The following is a 14,712-nucleotide window of genomic DNA, read 5'->3' as shown; positions in this document are numbered from 1 at the left end:
TGACTTAACCACAGCAAGTTATCTTCTGTACAGAAGCAGAGAAAAGACAATTTCTTTCTGTTCAGCTACAACCCCCGGTATGCAGGTGATATTACAAGATGATTTCATTAAAGCCACAGCCAAAGCTTGAAAGGGGAGTCTGACATGAATCTACTGAAAATGGCTATTTCTAAATAAATAAGATCAGACTGCAGGGATATACATTAAAAGCTCTTCTCAAAATATAATAGTCATTTTCTGTTTCCTGTTATCATTCAAGAGAAAGGATTTCACACTTATTCAGAAATCTCTGCTGATTAATTGACAAAATTTAAATCAGCACCCAGCTGGGCCCAATGTACTTAGATCTTTCCCCAAAGCTTTCATATTTACAGTAATTCAAAACTTTCAAGTTTACTTTTTCTTCTTAATGTCAGCCTCCTAAACAGAACTGCAAGCAAACAATTGTGAAATCATGTCAGCACTAAACTGACGTGTATTGTTTCATGTATTGTTCATATGTTCAATGTACATTGCCCTGAGCCTCCGGGGAGGGCGGTATATAAATATAATAAATAAAAATAAATAAAATAAACTGCAGAATGAGTAAGATTGACAGCAGAGTCCACATATATTATTCTGTACTAACTCATCTCATTGAACATAATTGCCCCTTGTGCTCTATGCAGGTACCTAGAGATCCCACATCTGGACTGTAGTTCAACAATTCAGCTGGCTCCCAATCGAATTCTGGATCAGGCTTAAGGCTTTGGTAATCACAATCAAGGTCATACTCGGTCTGGGCTCAGTGTACCTGAGAGACTGCCTCTCTGCCTATACCCCCAAAAGAGCCGTACGGGCTGCCACCGCCAACTGGCTGGTGATCCCTGGCTCCAAAGAAGCATGTTGGAACTCAACAATGACCAGAGCCTTCTCTGTACTGGCCCCCACCTGGTCGAATGAGCTCCCTGAAGAGATCAGGGCCCTGCCTGAACCCCCACAATTCCGCAGGGCGGGCAAAAGGGACCTCCTCCACCAGGCATTAGTTGCGGCTGACCGACCCAACAACATCCGCTGGGTTCCCCCCCCAGACACACCCCTCCATGACCTGAGCCAAACTGACCTCCCTAGGAGTTCTAGTTAAAGTTATAGTTCTTTTGAAGTTGAAGATTCAACACCAAATCCAGGCTACAATCTCCTTCTTCCTTCCAGTACATGCTGATTCGTCAGCATCTCAGCAGCTTTGGCAATGATCAACAGCACCTCAGTCTGCCTGACATGACAAATGACCTGAGCAAACCAGAGACTGCTGCCATACCATGACTTGTAAATCAGAAACAGTGAGATTTTTGCTCTGATTTTCTTTGGGAAAATCAGGAACAGTCTCATGAAGTATTTTTATTCATAAACCAAGTTAAGTCAGCAAAGCTATCAGTCCAGAAGCATGGCCTTTTGGAAGCCAAGGTAAAGATGAGACATTCACATTCACTCATACAAATTCTTAAAATGTAACTAGCCTAGTGAAATAAATACATCGCATTCACCTATAAATCTATGTGGGATCCAACACATTATGAGCTTGGAATAATAGATTCAAGCTAAAGAAACTATGGCCAACACAATAAACATTAGGAAGGCACAATAACATTGCCTATAATCAATTTATTTACTTCCTTTGTAACCCATCTTTCTTCCCAATAGAGACCCAAAGTGGCTATATTATTCTCCTCCATTTTATCCCCACCACAACTTGGAAGTAGGTTAGACTGAGTGCTTGACTGCTGCAGCACACAGCAAACTTAAATGACAGAATGGGAATTCCAACCTAGAACATAATTCTGAATAGTTTTACACCTTCATCTACTACATCATTTCTTTCTGTACAGAAGCACCGCTGCCAGGACTATGTTTGGTTCAGTTTTTCAATCTAGCATGTCTCATGACTATTGATATAGGCCAGAGAAACAATAAAAGGGACGCAATGGAAGAGAACGTTTGCTTCTCCAAGCAACAGAGTTTTAGAGTTCATTCAACAAAGTTAGTATTTCTAATGGCTCCATAGAACTGCTTGACAATTAAATACTCCCAAAAGCTGTATCTGTAAGGTAGCTTTATAAATGTTTCTTACGTAGCTCTTTATTCAGCTGAGGAAGAGAGTCAAGTATTTCAGCTGGCAAGATGGATAAAGGACAAAGATATCAAATCACCTATTACTAAGCATTCAGCTTAGCAAGCAGCAGCAAAAAAAACTCATGTGCCAACTCTGCATATATTTACAAAATTTCAAGCATCAAATGTGTTTGGTGCAGTCATTTATGGTTTCCTAACTTCCTGGAAAATAGCAAGCTCTAGCCATAACTGGAAATTGATCATACCCTAAAATACCTATATACTATTTTGGGAATCAGGTGCATTCACAGGTCATCTCTACACTCTACAGCAATCGACTCTTGAGCTCATATTTTGCCCAATATCAAGTTTTTAATTTTGAAGCCATGGAAAATATAGGATTCTTCGTTTTACAGAAAACAAAAATGTTAAGGAAGTTGACATAATAGGCATTACATGTACACAAATCTTACTTCTGCACTTGAAGAATGTAATAATTAGGCTGAGTCTAATGAACTACAAGAGAAGCAAAGATGTTGAATGGGATTTGCCTGCCTGCCTGCCTCCCCCTGTAGTCCACTGAGCCTCTAAAGGTCTGCTGAGGAAGTGATAGAGTCCTCACAAACCAGCTACATGCACTTAATTTGAAAGGCCAGGTCTTCATAGACATCTGGGATGTCTGGTCAATTGCAGTGTTCTACTAAGCTGTGACTAAGGCAGTATGCTTGATCATTCAAGAATGTACAGATATGTTCTGTTCTCAGCAATGCCAGGGGCCCTTTCACCAAGGAAAGCTACTTAATGCTAGAGGATGTAAGATTTTGCCCCTCCCACAATGGCTGATATAGGCCTTGGGACAGTTTGAGGTCGTGTCCCTCCCACCCAAAGATTGGGTCTAGTTCATTAAAAATATAATTCCTTTAAAGCTTAAAGAGCCACTGCACAGCTGTGAACACCAAAAGCATTTTCTACCCGATTCCAAATATTTCTGATATTTGGAGGAAAACACTGGAAAAATGAATTAGGAAAGCATTTCACAGTGTTGGATATTATCAATCCAAACCTGGAAATATCCAATTTTGATATCATGTCTGATTGCCCACTCATTGTATTCATTGCCCTGACCTGGATGGCTCAAACTAGTCCAATCTTGCAATTTAAGCAGAGCTGGCAAATGGATGGGAGACCACCAAGGAAAACCAACATTGCATTGCAGAAAAGGAAGCATCAAACCACCTCTGTTAGTCTTTTGCCACGAAAATTCTATGAGGTTATCGTAATTTGGCTGTAACTTGGTGGCACCTTACACACATGTACATTTGTCACTACTATAGATAAGAAACAGTGAGATTTTTGCTCTAATGTTCTTCAAAGTCCAGTATAAAGTACGAGACTTTTCTCCAACAACTTTATTTTTATAGCCTACCCTTCCCAGTTGGCTCAGGGTGGGTAACAATGAGATTTTAGTAAAAAAATGAGCATAACTGAATAACTGTACCCATTTCATAAGAATGCCAATTACTTACTGAAACATAAGCTTGCTATTTATGTTAGAAAACTGATGTTGTCCAAATGCCATTTTTATTGTTAAGCAGAAAAGTTATATCAATTTAGTAATAGTCTACAAAGATCCTAATTTGAACAATCATTCAGAAATGCAAACATAGGAGTCCTCCACTTTCTACAGAATACCAATACAAATGAAGGAACTATGTCTGTTTCCATCCATAGCTGGAATATGCAACAGTATCAGCAACTACTATTCATGAAGCAGTAGCTTCTCATATGCTTGGCAACTGCTGTTTTTACCTTGTCAGAAAAGATTGGCAGTGACCAGAACCATTAAGGAGCTACTACTTTGTAAAAATAACCCAAGCTTTTATGGATGAGGAACTGCTATGGGCATTAGCGCCACAAATTCTTGTTTTTCTCTTCCACAAGACAACTGTTTAATAGTCAGTGGAACCTCTCCTTTCTTGTGGTATAACCACAGATGGAAAAGAACTCTCCCCCATCATCAGCATTTCAAACTCGCAGAGGAAAATGTCCATCTCGATACCTGTGTGAACAATACGCCAATCAAACATTGCTATTATATGTTAAACGTTGCTATTATGTGTTAAAAGTCACACTAAAGTGGACCACTTATTGGAATGTGCCAAAAGTAAAACAGTCAACTGTTCTAGGAATGAAATTATTCACTGAATTTTGTCTTATTTAGAAACCAACTTGATGCTGAGTAAAGCAAATGCTTTACATATTCCAGTTCAGCCTCCATGTCAATGCTTGACCTAAGAGTACCCTCTTCTGAAACTGCAGACCTGCTGCTTCAGGAGACGCACAGCACCTACATTTTGTCTTTATTCAGCATTCATCCAGCCCACTGGCATACTCAGACAATGGTTGAACCCCTCTAACTGGCTCCTGTGATTTAGATAACATGTGTCAGAATCAGTCCCAGAAAGACAGACCCTAGTAACAAAGTTTATACTATGAAGGCCTTGTATGTGGGAAGTACATGCCCAGATCAAATTCAGAATGAGAACAAAAACTAGCATGATTGGGACTGGGGATGGGGGTTAATTGGCAGATGCTGTTTCAGTCCAATTTTGAAAGTCACAATAGTATAGTCTGTCACTCACCATAGAAGAGAGTGTAATTAACCCAATATGAAATATCACATGATAGCTGGACCAGAGGTAAAATACTACGAACTGAATGAATTCTGGTTGACATTAAAAAGTATTGCAAAGTCATGCTAATTTGCCATCTCCCATCAAACCTTTGCCCTTAAATTGTAGGAAGAAGAACCTCAGTTGCCACACAGAAGTTTGTATATACACATACACCACTTGATGATCTACTTCATGCACATGATGAGGTTGGTTCTAGTCTATGGAACTGTGTTCTAGAAGAAAAAAATGTTGGTGTTTTAAGGTGTCACAAGACTCTGCATTTTCTGCAAATGATCAACATGGCTACCTCTCAAGAATGAAATACATCTAGCTTGACACTTGGTTCCAGCAACATCAGAAGTTTTCAATCCAAAATAATCTCTTTGATGTATTGCAGAGAATGTCACAACACAAGTATCAAGGACAAGAACTCTTTTTTGATGCTTTTGTCATTTTAGGAGTAGCCTCTTGAGGACACTTGTGGTGTGTGCTGCACATCAGGAGTTCTATTAATAGAACTCAATGTTACTTATCTTACGCTCTGGCACTTAGTTTTCTGTAACTGTTGCCAAAAGGAATCACTCTGAAGTCAAAAGTATCTGCCACACAAAAACTCCCACAGAAGACATATTAATGTCTGTAGGGCACAGTAAAGTTTTAGGCAAGACAATATTAAGGTTACTAACACTCCAAAACATGTATAGTAACTAAAAACAGATGTCATTTCAACAAATTTAAGTACCCCAAGTTGAAATCACTGATTTAATAGAGCTAGGAGTTTCTTTTTTGCATTGGCATCTTTAAATTTTCCTATAGTAATATTTCAAATACTCATGTAAGTAAATGGACAAACCAAGGAAACCCTCTTTAAATACAAGTAAGCCACTTTTAATTGAAATGTATTTCATAAGAACAGTCCCTTATATAGGTCCAACAAAGCATGAAATAAGAGCCTTGTGTGATTCACCATTTCAGTGTGAGATTTCAGACGCTTTCCAAACTAGTCTATTTTGCCCTAACCTGTCAAAAAAAATCCACTCTGCCTAGACCACATTTTCAATCCTTTTGTGATGAAATTAAGTTTACTTTCATGGCATCATTTCCCCTTATACAGATTGGACTAGATGACCCATGAGGTCCCTTCCAACTCTATTATTCTATGATTCTATGATTAATGGGAAATGAATATGAAAACATCCCTACTAGACAGCAGGAAAAAATGACATTACTGTTGGGGAAAATAAAATATTATTTGAATGGAAATGATAAGGAAAAGCTCTGTAAAAGGAATAAAAGGCACTGCATGTTCACAAATCCTTGCTACAGTTATATAGCAGTGAAGTGAAAGGGTTTCCCTGCCTAAGCCAAGAGAAGGTTACATATGTTCACTGGTACAATTACTTTACAGATACAGATCAAGGAGAGTAGAGGGGAAACCAGCTGATGTCAAGTTGTGCTGAAGCCCAGTGACTTGGTGTATTGCCATCCCTGTGCACCTGGCCATCTGTGAGTGAAGCAAGGCACTAGTTGTTCTCCTGAGTCCCTACATAGTCCTACAAGATATCTAGTGCCAGGAATGTGTCCACCCGGTGCTGTCAGTCTACCTACTTCCCAAGGATACACAGGAAAGGAAGCTCACTAGGGAGGCAGCAAAGGTTGTCCCAAATCATGAATTGTCACTAGCCCCTGCTAATGAACCATGCACTCTAACAACTATGCAGGAGAGGAGACAGCATCAATGGAAAACCCTCCCTGCCATGACCCTACTCCATCCCTGAAGGGGTCAATTCTAGGGGGAGGAAGGAAGGAAGGAAGAGCAAATGCAGGCTCTGAAGGGCGAGGGTGGCCTCCTTCACTAAAACGGACCTGAGACCGGGCACATTTTGAGACGTCATCCCCGTGCCCGCTCTCGCCCTGGCCCCTATCCTCTCTCCCTAGGGCATCGCTCAGAACCAGGGGGAATGACCGCGCCGCCGTATCACGAATGCCTCTGCCAGGCTGAGCCGCAAGAGCAGCCCGGCTGGAAGGCCGCGGGAGAAAAGGAAAGGTTCAGCCTGCAGGCACAACTCCGCGCCCCTCTGCCGACCCATCCCCGAGGCAGCGGCAGCGGCGGCGGCGGCAGCAGCAGCAAGCAAGCAAGCGGGCGGGCGGGCGCTGCCGGGGTCGGTGCCGTCCGCCGGGCTACCTGGTGCAAGGCTGTCAGCCCGTCCACGTTGGCCGTGTTGAGGCGGGCTCCGCGGGCCAGCAGCCGCTTCACCTCCTCCGTGTCTCCGCTGGAGCAAGCGGCCAGGAAGACCGCGCCGTCCTCGAAGCGGACCCGGGGCCCGCCGCGATGCCGGCTTCGGGCGGGCGTCACCGGCTCCAGCTCGGTCAAGGAGCCCTTCCAGCGCTTCAGCTGCTCCGCCCGCCGCAGCTTCGCCGACTCGGCCCGCTTCACGCCCAGGTGGCCGGGCTCCGACATGGCGCCGGCGGCTGCAGAGCCCGCCGGGCGCGCTCAGCACCACGGAACGCACCGCACGCCTCAGCCCGGACGACAGCGCGGCAGCCCCGCCGCCATCTTCCCCGCGCCCGCCCCCTCGCCCTCCCTTCAGTTACCGCGGCGCGGGCGCGCACCGCACCTTAGAGCATCATGGGAAAGGTAGTTGCGGAGGGTGGGGCCTCGCCCAGACGGCCTCTCCCGAGATCCCGACGCCTGCGGAAGCTCCTGCCGGTCTATAGTGAGGGGCCGGAGGAGGGGGCCGGGCACAAGGGCCTCGCGCGCGTTTGGCCTCGGGCACCTCCGTGCACAGCTACTAAAATCATGTTTAAGTATGCCTGGAAATATGCGTTGACCTTATTTTTTGCCCAGCCACTCCCACATTTGAATGATGGCACTGCCACCCAAGGTGGCGGCTTTTGGGGGACAGAGCTATGGCGTGGAAGATCGGTGATTAACTTTTTCACTTACAAAAAAAAATAGGACTGATCAATGCTGAAGAGGGATTCACTGTTCCTTTTTTTGCTAACTACCCCCCCCCCCGCGCACCTTTACTCCCATTGTGATGGGGAAATACAGGTGTCATCTGGGAAGTATGGATTTTAAAAAACTTATTCCATAGACTCAGTGTTCATCTTGATAATGCAGCCCTGTACAGAATCGCAGTCTAAACTCACTGAAATAATGAGTTTTGAATTAGTAACGTTGTGTAGGACTATACTGCAAGCCACTTTCTGAGGCTGAATACTGAAATGATCTAAAGTTCCCATGCCATCAGACATAAAAGGGATGAACCATGGAGAAACAACTTTTCTGATAGAGCCCCAGTTGTTGAACTGCTCATCCAAAGCTTTTTAAAGTTTACAGCATCAGGTTAAAACAGTTTTATTTTCCAGAAGTGTCAATCAGGTTATTGCTTCTTTTCAATACACTCACCAAGCTTAGAATTCACTTTTCTATCTATTATATTATGTGCATTATATGAACACTTGCTGATCTGTTTCCATTCATTTTGCCTCATTGGCTCCATCTTGTGGATGAATCAGCTCTAAGCTTGCCTGTCATTTGTTTTGAAAAGGATGACTGGGACCAAACTCAAAACATCACAAAACAGTGTGCAGGAGTTTGACTTCTCAGCAATGTAATACCATTTACACTCAGTAGCATCTAATATAATCAAATCTTACTTAAATGTGGCCTTAACATCATAGTCTTAAAATATCTCTGCCCTTCCCCCCAGAATCCTGGATGATGAGGAATTCTATATAAGACTAAAGTGTGTATACTAATTTATACTATTTGGGTTAGTTCTAATAAAAGTTATCACATAGCTTTTGGTTTTGGATTATTATTCTTTGGACTAATGCAGCTGCAAAATCTGTCATTTATTGGAGATTTAGACAATGTAAATTGCATTTTGCCATTCAAGATATAAAAGCTTCTAGTCATAGTGCTTGTGATCTTGAAATCAAAGACAAACACCATATTACAAAGAATGAAAGATCTATATGGTATACACAGTATTATATTTGAGGCAGAGCAGGCTCTGTCACCAATTGACTGAGCTGATTTAGATGTTAAGGAAGAGACCTAAACCTTTTGACAGCTTGAAGAATGAAGGCTCTACAAAACAAAGAAGGAAAACACATTATTCGAGGGAAGAGAAAGTAATCAGGTTGTCTTGAAATAAAATCTCACATTGAACAGGAACTGAAAAAAGGAAGAACTAATGAAAAAAGACATGGAGAAAATTAAAGGGCCAAGGAGAAACACCGAAGGCTATATGTTTTTGGTAGTCATGGGGAAGGGGCAGTAGTGCTGAGCAGACAAGGACACTGTTCAACAGTCAGGAAAGAAAGTAAGATAACAGTAAGCAGAGATGTGAAAAGCAGAACCAGAGGAAACAATGGATGTTGCCACGATTGAGAGTTGGACACAAATTGCCAAGGAGTAAATATGGCTGAGACACAATCTCTCATAGGGTCTGTAGACTGATGAGGGAATGTTGGGAGTGGGAAAACGTGGACAAGGGTAAGAGTACTGACAGGTCAACCTCTGAGACTCCCTAATAATAAGTATTCCTGTGTTATGGTGCCTTTAAGTTGCTGGGACACATGGACACATCTCCAGAATCAGGCTTATGATGGGAGGTGCTGTGATTTCTATAGTTTTTACTAAGGGAAGTTAAGCTTCAAATTTTCTCTCTGGGATAAGTTTTAATAAAATACTTTAATAAAATAATAAAATAAAAAACAATCATTTGACTGTGGCCTTGAGACAGAAGAGTTTGTTGCAATGCACAGGTTCTGTAATCTTCAAGTCTACCCCAACAAAGGGAAAAGCTGCATACATCCTTGAGGTATATATTGCTAGATTCTGATTATAACATCAGTAGTACAGACCTGGTGAAGGGGTCCAGACTCATTGCAAGCCTCAGACAGAATAATTAGGGATCACTCAACAACTTGATGGTAAACATTTCAAGCCAAAGTACTGCTCCTTTTATTTATCTACCTGTACATTTTTCTCTCAACCTTCCTCCAAAAAGCTCAACATCTCCAGTGCTTGGACAGTTAGCTCCCTGTTTTGGCAACAGAAATTTCTAGTACTAGCATTTACATTTCACACTGTGGAGTGTGTCGCCTTTCCTTAAACTGGCTACAACCCAGTGCTGTGGGCAAGATGAATATTTTTACCCCCTGCAAAGTGAGAATGAGTTATTGCTCAGTGAGGAGCATCTGCTTGGCATTCAGGTTAAAATAGACAAATTGACCTTGATAGGCCAGTTCAGGGCAGTTTCATAAGTTGAAAGTTTCAAAAGAAGAGTCCCTCGCACATGCAGGTAGGGTTAGCTGTACCAACACCACCTTGGCACAGAGTATAAAGCAAGTATACTGGCTATAATACTGCAGCTTAAACACCAGGGGGCAGCTGGACTTGCACAAAAATTTTAAAAACTACCGCAGTAACCCTTCTCTGAACAAACCTTTGGGAAGAGGGAATGCTAGTGTAAGGCAGCATGTTGTTACATTCCCAAGTGAAGAACTGTTGTCTCTATAAGAGTTTCCAAAACTGAATGGTAACACCACAGATTATTTTATTTACATAAATATCTGAGATTCAAAATATACAATATGTTATGCTTGTATGCAGGGGCTTTTTTGTCCCTAAAAATGTTAATAAATTCAGCAAACAACATATACCAGAACAAAACAAACACTAAATAATTATTTCTGCCTTGGGCCAATCTCAGTATATAAAGCTATAAAAAAACAAAACCCCATCTCTTTACAGGTACGGTAGGATATGAACACTTCTGGCATTTCAGAAAAATACCCTCTCCCAATCACATCAAAAGGCTTATTGTGTCTTTATTTCTCTTTACTACATTTCAGCTCCCCCCTCAGCCTTTATCTAGCCTTTATCTAGTTGTATGGTATCAGCCAAGCCCACTTACATGTTAAGGTAGCGATCCCCAACCTGTGGGCTGCGGACCACATGTGGTCCTTGGACTAATTGGAGGTGGGCCCCGAAGGACGCCTTCTCTCCCCCCCCCCCGGCCCTTTACTTCATCCCCCCCAGCCCTTTACAACACACTTCACTGTTGTGGCGTGTCTGTATCTTGTTTTGAAGGGATGTTTAAACATTACCATAGCGATCAGAGAGCGTTAGGGCAGTGGTTGAGAATAGAGGAGTATACTACCCCCTCCCCCACTGGGCCTCATTAAAAGGCGTAGAGTGGTCCCCGGCGTTGAGTGGTCCCCGGTGATAAAAAGGTTGGGGACCACTGTTTTAAGGAACCCTCAAGAACTTACCAGAGAGGGCACATCATGTCCCCCTGTAGCCTCTTCCTTATTTATATTCCTCCCTCTCCCTAGCAACTCCTATCTCCCCTCACTTTCTCCTGCTTCATTCTCTTGTTCTTAGCCATTCACCAACTTCATCTCATAAACTTCCATGGCAGACTGGTGATTTAACTCAGATTTGAAAATCTTTTGAACCACGCTTGCTTTCATAGGGTGGCTGCTGTTGAAGAGGAGCAAGCAGCCAGTCCTAGGTAAGTCACGCACGTCAGCGGTATCTGGTCCAAAATAACCCTGAAATGGTCTCGGTCTCTGAGAGAAACCTAGCCTACAATACTGTGGTTACCTAGCAATAACTACTGAGGGAATCTGTTACTTAAAGCTACAGGCATTCTTTTCATAATTTTCATAATTGTAGAAAGGGTGAAATAGATTTCACCCTTTCTACAAACCTGGAGCCCCTTTCAGTTTTATAGAAATATCCGTCTTGCCCGCTCACAGTTCCAGTCACTGAATTTAAAGGTAAAGGTAAAGGTATCCCCTGTCAAGCACCGAGTCATGTCTGACCCTTGGGGTGACGCCCTCTGGCGTTTTCATGGCAGACTCAATACGGGGTGGTTTGCCAGTGCCTTCCCCAGTCATTACCGTTTACCCCCCAGCAAGCTGGGTACTCATTTTACCGCATCCTCAAATTTGGCCAATATTACAATCAGTATATAGATAAGTGGGGGGGGAGGGAATCTTACAAGGGAGAATCCCATCCCCCTCCATCCTTGCTGTCTGGTGTGCCTCCAAGCCCTACCACTCACCTTGGTGCCCAGCTGCAAAGCCAGTGGTGTCCGGTAGCTGCTCTGAGCAACTCACAGTGTCTGCTGTCAGCCCCAGAGCAATTCCCAACATCCACAACTCAGGCCTGGAACAGTCCCAAGTATCTGTCACTGTGGCCAACCCCAGCAGCAGCTCCAGGGCTCTGTCACAGCAGCAGCACACGGCCTCTCTTCAGCCTCCAAATGGTAAGTACATTGTCTGTGCATGCACAGGCAATGATTTATTTAATGGGGGGGTTTAACACACACACCCAAATACTTTTTAACATTTTAGATATTTCTGCAAACTGAGGTGATTGCCCAACTTTGCAGAAATATCTGTTTGGGGTAAATATGGCTTTGAGTCACAGATTTAGATATCTGCAGATGAGGGACACGCTTGAGAAATAGATATATAGATGATGGTCAAAGGAGTAAACATCTTTCCCAAGGCTAAAGAGGTTTAGAGATTTTTTTTAAAAACCCACTGTGTTGTAGTAGTTAGCATGTTTGGACTATGACTGGGGAAATTAAATATTTCAAGTTCCCACTCTGCCATGGAACTATCGGATGAACCTTGAATCAGCCATCCTCTATCACCCTAACTTACCTCATAGGACAGTCGTGAGGATAAAACTGAGGAAGGAAGCTGTATGCCACTTCAAGCTTCTGGGTGTAAAGAAAAGAGAATGAAGAAGAAGAGTTGGTTCTTATATGCTGCTTTTCTCTACCAGAATTGACAATATCTGGTGGGTTAATCTGATACAGGTTAATGAAATTAACATCCTTTGAGGAAAAGAAATGAAAATTTTATTCCAAGGTTGGTTGGCTGCTGTGAGCTTCCTGAGCCAGTAGCCTGGACAAGTGAGTCTTCAGATTTCCTGTTCAATTAGTTGTAGCAGCTAACCTCTGTTTAGGTAGGAGAGAGCACTGCCTGCTTCAGGATGCATCCTAAGCCTACTTATGAGGAAGTAAATTCAACAGAACTCCCTTCTGAGTATACACAGACACTATTGCCTATCAACTGGCAGCACTTCAGTATTAGCAAGACTAACTTTGAGGAAGACCTGCTCTGAATCATTTTCTTTAGTGCCATCAAGTTGTAATCAATTTATGGTGATGACATGGGGTTTCCAAAGCAAGAGGCAGTCAGCGATGGTTTGACATTGCCTGCCTCTGCATAGCAACTCTGGATTCCCTTGGTGGTCCCCCATACAATTGCTAACCAGGTGTGACACACCTTATCTTCTGTGATTGGATGAGCTCAGGAACTCTGTGCTATCTAGGTTAGGGCCTGATTCATATTAGTTCTTTGTACATTCTTGTCATTGTCTGAAATTGCTGTTACCCTTTCATTATAAATAGAGCCTCTTGTGGCGCATAGTGCTAAGGCAGCCGTCTGAAAGCTTTGCCCATGAGGCTGGGAGTTCGAACCCAGCAGCCGGCTCAAGGTTGACTCAGCCTTCCATCCTTCCGAGGTCGGTAAAATGAGTACTCAGCTTGCTGGGGGGTAAACGGTAATGACTGGGGAAGGCACTGGCAAACCACCCCGTATTGAGTCTGCCATGAAAACGCTAGAGGGCGTCACCCCAAGGATCAGACATGACTCGGTGCTTGCACAGGGGATACCTTTACCTTTCATTATAAAGGGAAGCTGAAGTTACTGTTCCTTTTAAGGCCAAATAATCATTTCTAAAATATCATTGCAAAAACTATTGACTGTACACTTATATTACTACAGAAATGGCTTTGCTATGCTTATATAATTTTTGAGTTAATCTTTGAGTTAAAGTAATTGCTGAGGAACATCAAGGCTGAGCCTCAGTGTTTAACTTTAGTTGTATTCCAAGCATGATTTTTTAAATAGCATTCTATACCCTTGACCTCTTGGACTAAGCCAGGCAGATGGAAGAGGAATTTCCGTCTTTGGAAATTTTTAAACAGAGGCTGGATAGCCATCTGACAGAGAGGCTGATCCTGTGAAGGGGGTGGCAGGTTACAGTGGATGAGTGATAGCGTTGTGAGTGTCCTGCATAGTCAAGGGGTTGGACTAGATGACCCACAAGGTCCCTTCCAACTCTATTATTTTAGGAAGCTAAAGAACTGTTGAGTTTTAAAAATGGTGGCACAATTCAGGGCTCTCCTAGAAGTGATATCATATAATTCTGGGTTTTCAGATGAAAATTATTTGATCAGGTGCACACATGTGCACCCTGTCACATAATCATAGAAATCCCTAGAATTCATCATATAAACAGTCAAAATAGCTACTCCTCATCATGCCAGGGATGCAACCTGATACTTGCCTCAGCAAAGCATCCTGTGCAGGTGATGGTCTAACAATTTCTCCCAATCCCCCCATTTTTTTTTGTTCTTTTAAATACCAATTTTGGTATTTAAGAGTCCTTGCCAGCTAGAATGTTTGTATACTATGTTGTGTTATTTTTGTTGATCTTAATTAAAATATTACATGGCCTTTTGTTTTTTTGGGGGGGAAGCTAATCCACTTTATTTTAGAGCTTTCCAATGGTCATTTAAAAAATCAACACATCCCCTAGCTGTATGTTAAGTGCCATTAAGCTGCTCACACACACACAAAGCTTAAAGTATTGATGGGCGATTGTGAGAGCAATACTGTAAGGTGGAATGGTCACAGCTGAGACACTAGAACAAAGTCTGACTGGCACCAACAACGTGTTATGCAAGCACATTTCTGGATAAAACCTTGAATAAAACTTTGTTGATCTTAAAGGTGCTGCTGGACTCAAACTTTGTTCTGCTACTGCAGACACCAGCCTAAATTCCATCCACTTCCTTCATTGGAGCAACAGCCAGGTCCACAGAGAACAGGCCTTTCCAATGGT

The 14,712-nt window shown here is 42.8% G+C and overlaps 1 protein-coding gene across 18 annotated transcripts in view; it reads right to left on the bottom strand.

Moving 5' to 3' along the window:
* The window catches only part of PPP1R12B (protein phosphatase 1 regulatory subunit 12B), a 136,681-nt gene extending 129,281 nt beyond the window's left edge, over positions 1–7,400 (bottom strand). For 6 of the 18 annotated variants that reach the window (XM_077335038.1, XM_077335041.1, XM_077335039.1 and 3 more), the window contains exon 1: positions 6,949–7,352. In XM_077335038.1, coding sequence (XP_077191153.1) covers positions 6,949–7,224 — 276 coding nt within the window. In that variant the 5' untranslated portion in view covers positions 7,225–7,352. Of the gene's footprint in view, positions 1–6,948; positions 7,355–7,381 lie in introns of those variants that run through there. The other 12 variants (XR_013230519.1, XR_013230520.1, XM_077335034.1 and 9 more) reach the window with 5 other exon arrangements.
* Positions 7,401–14,712: the final 7,312 nt, after the last annotated feature.

This window comes from Paroedura picta, chromosome 4 (assembly GCF_049243985.1).
Source record: "Paroedura picta isolate Pp20150507F chromosome 4, Ppicta_v3.0, whole genome shotgun sequence".
Lineage (NCBI taxonomy): Eukaryota > Metazoa > Chordata > Lepidosauria > Squamata > Gekkonidae > Paroedura > Paroedura picta.
The sequence above is the reverse complement of the archived record's forward strand: the minus strand, read 5'-3'. Positions and strand labels throughout refer to the sequence as shown.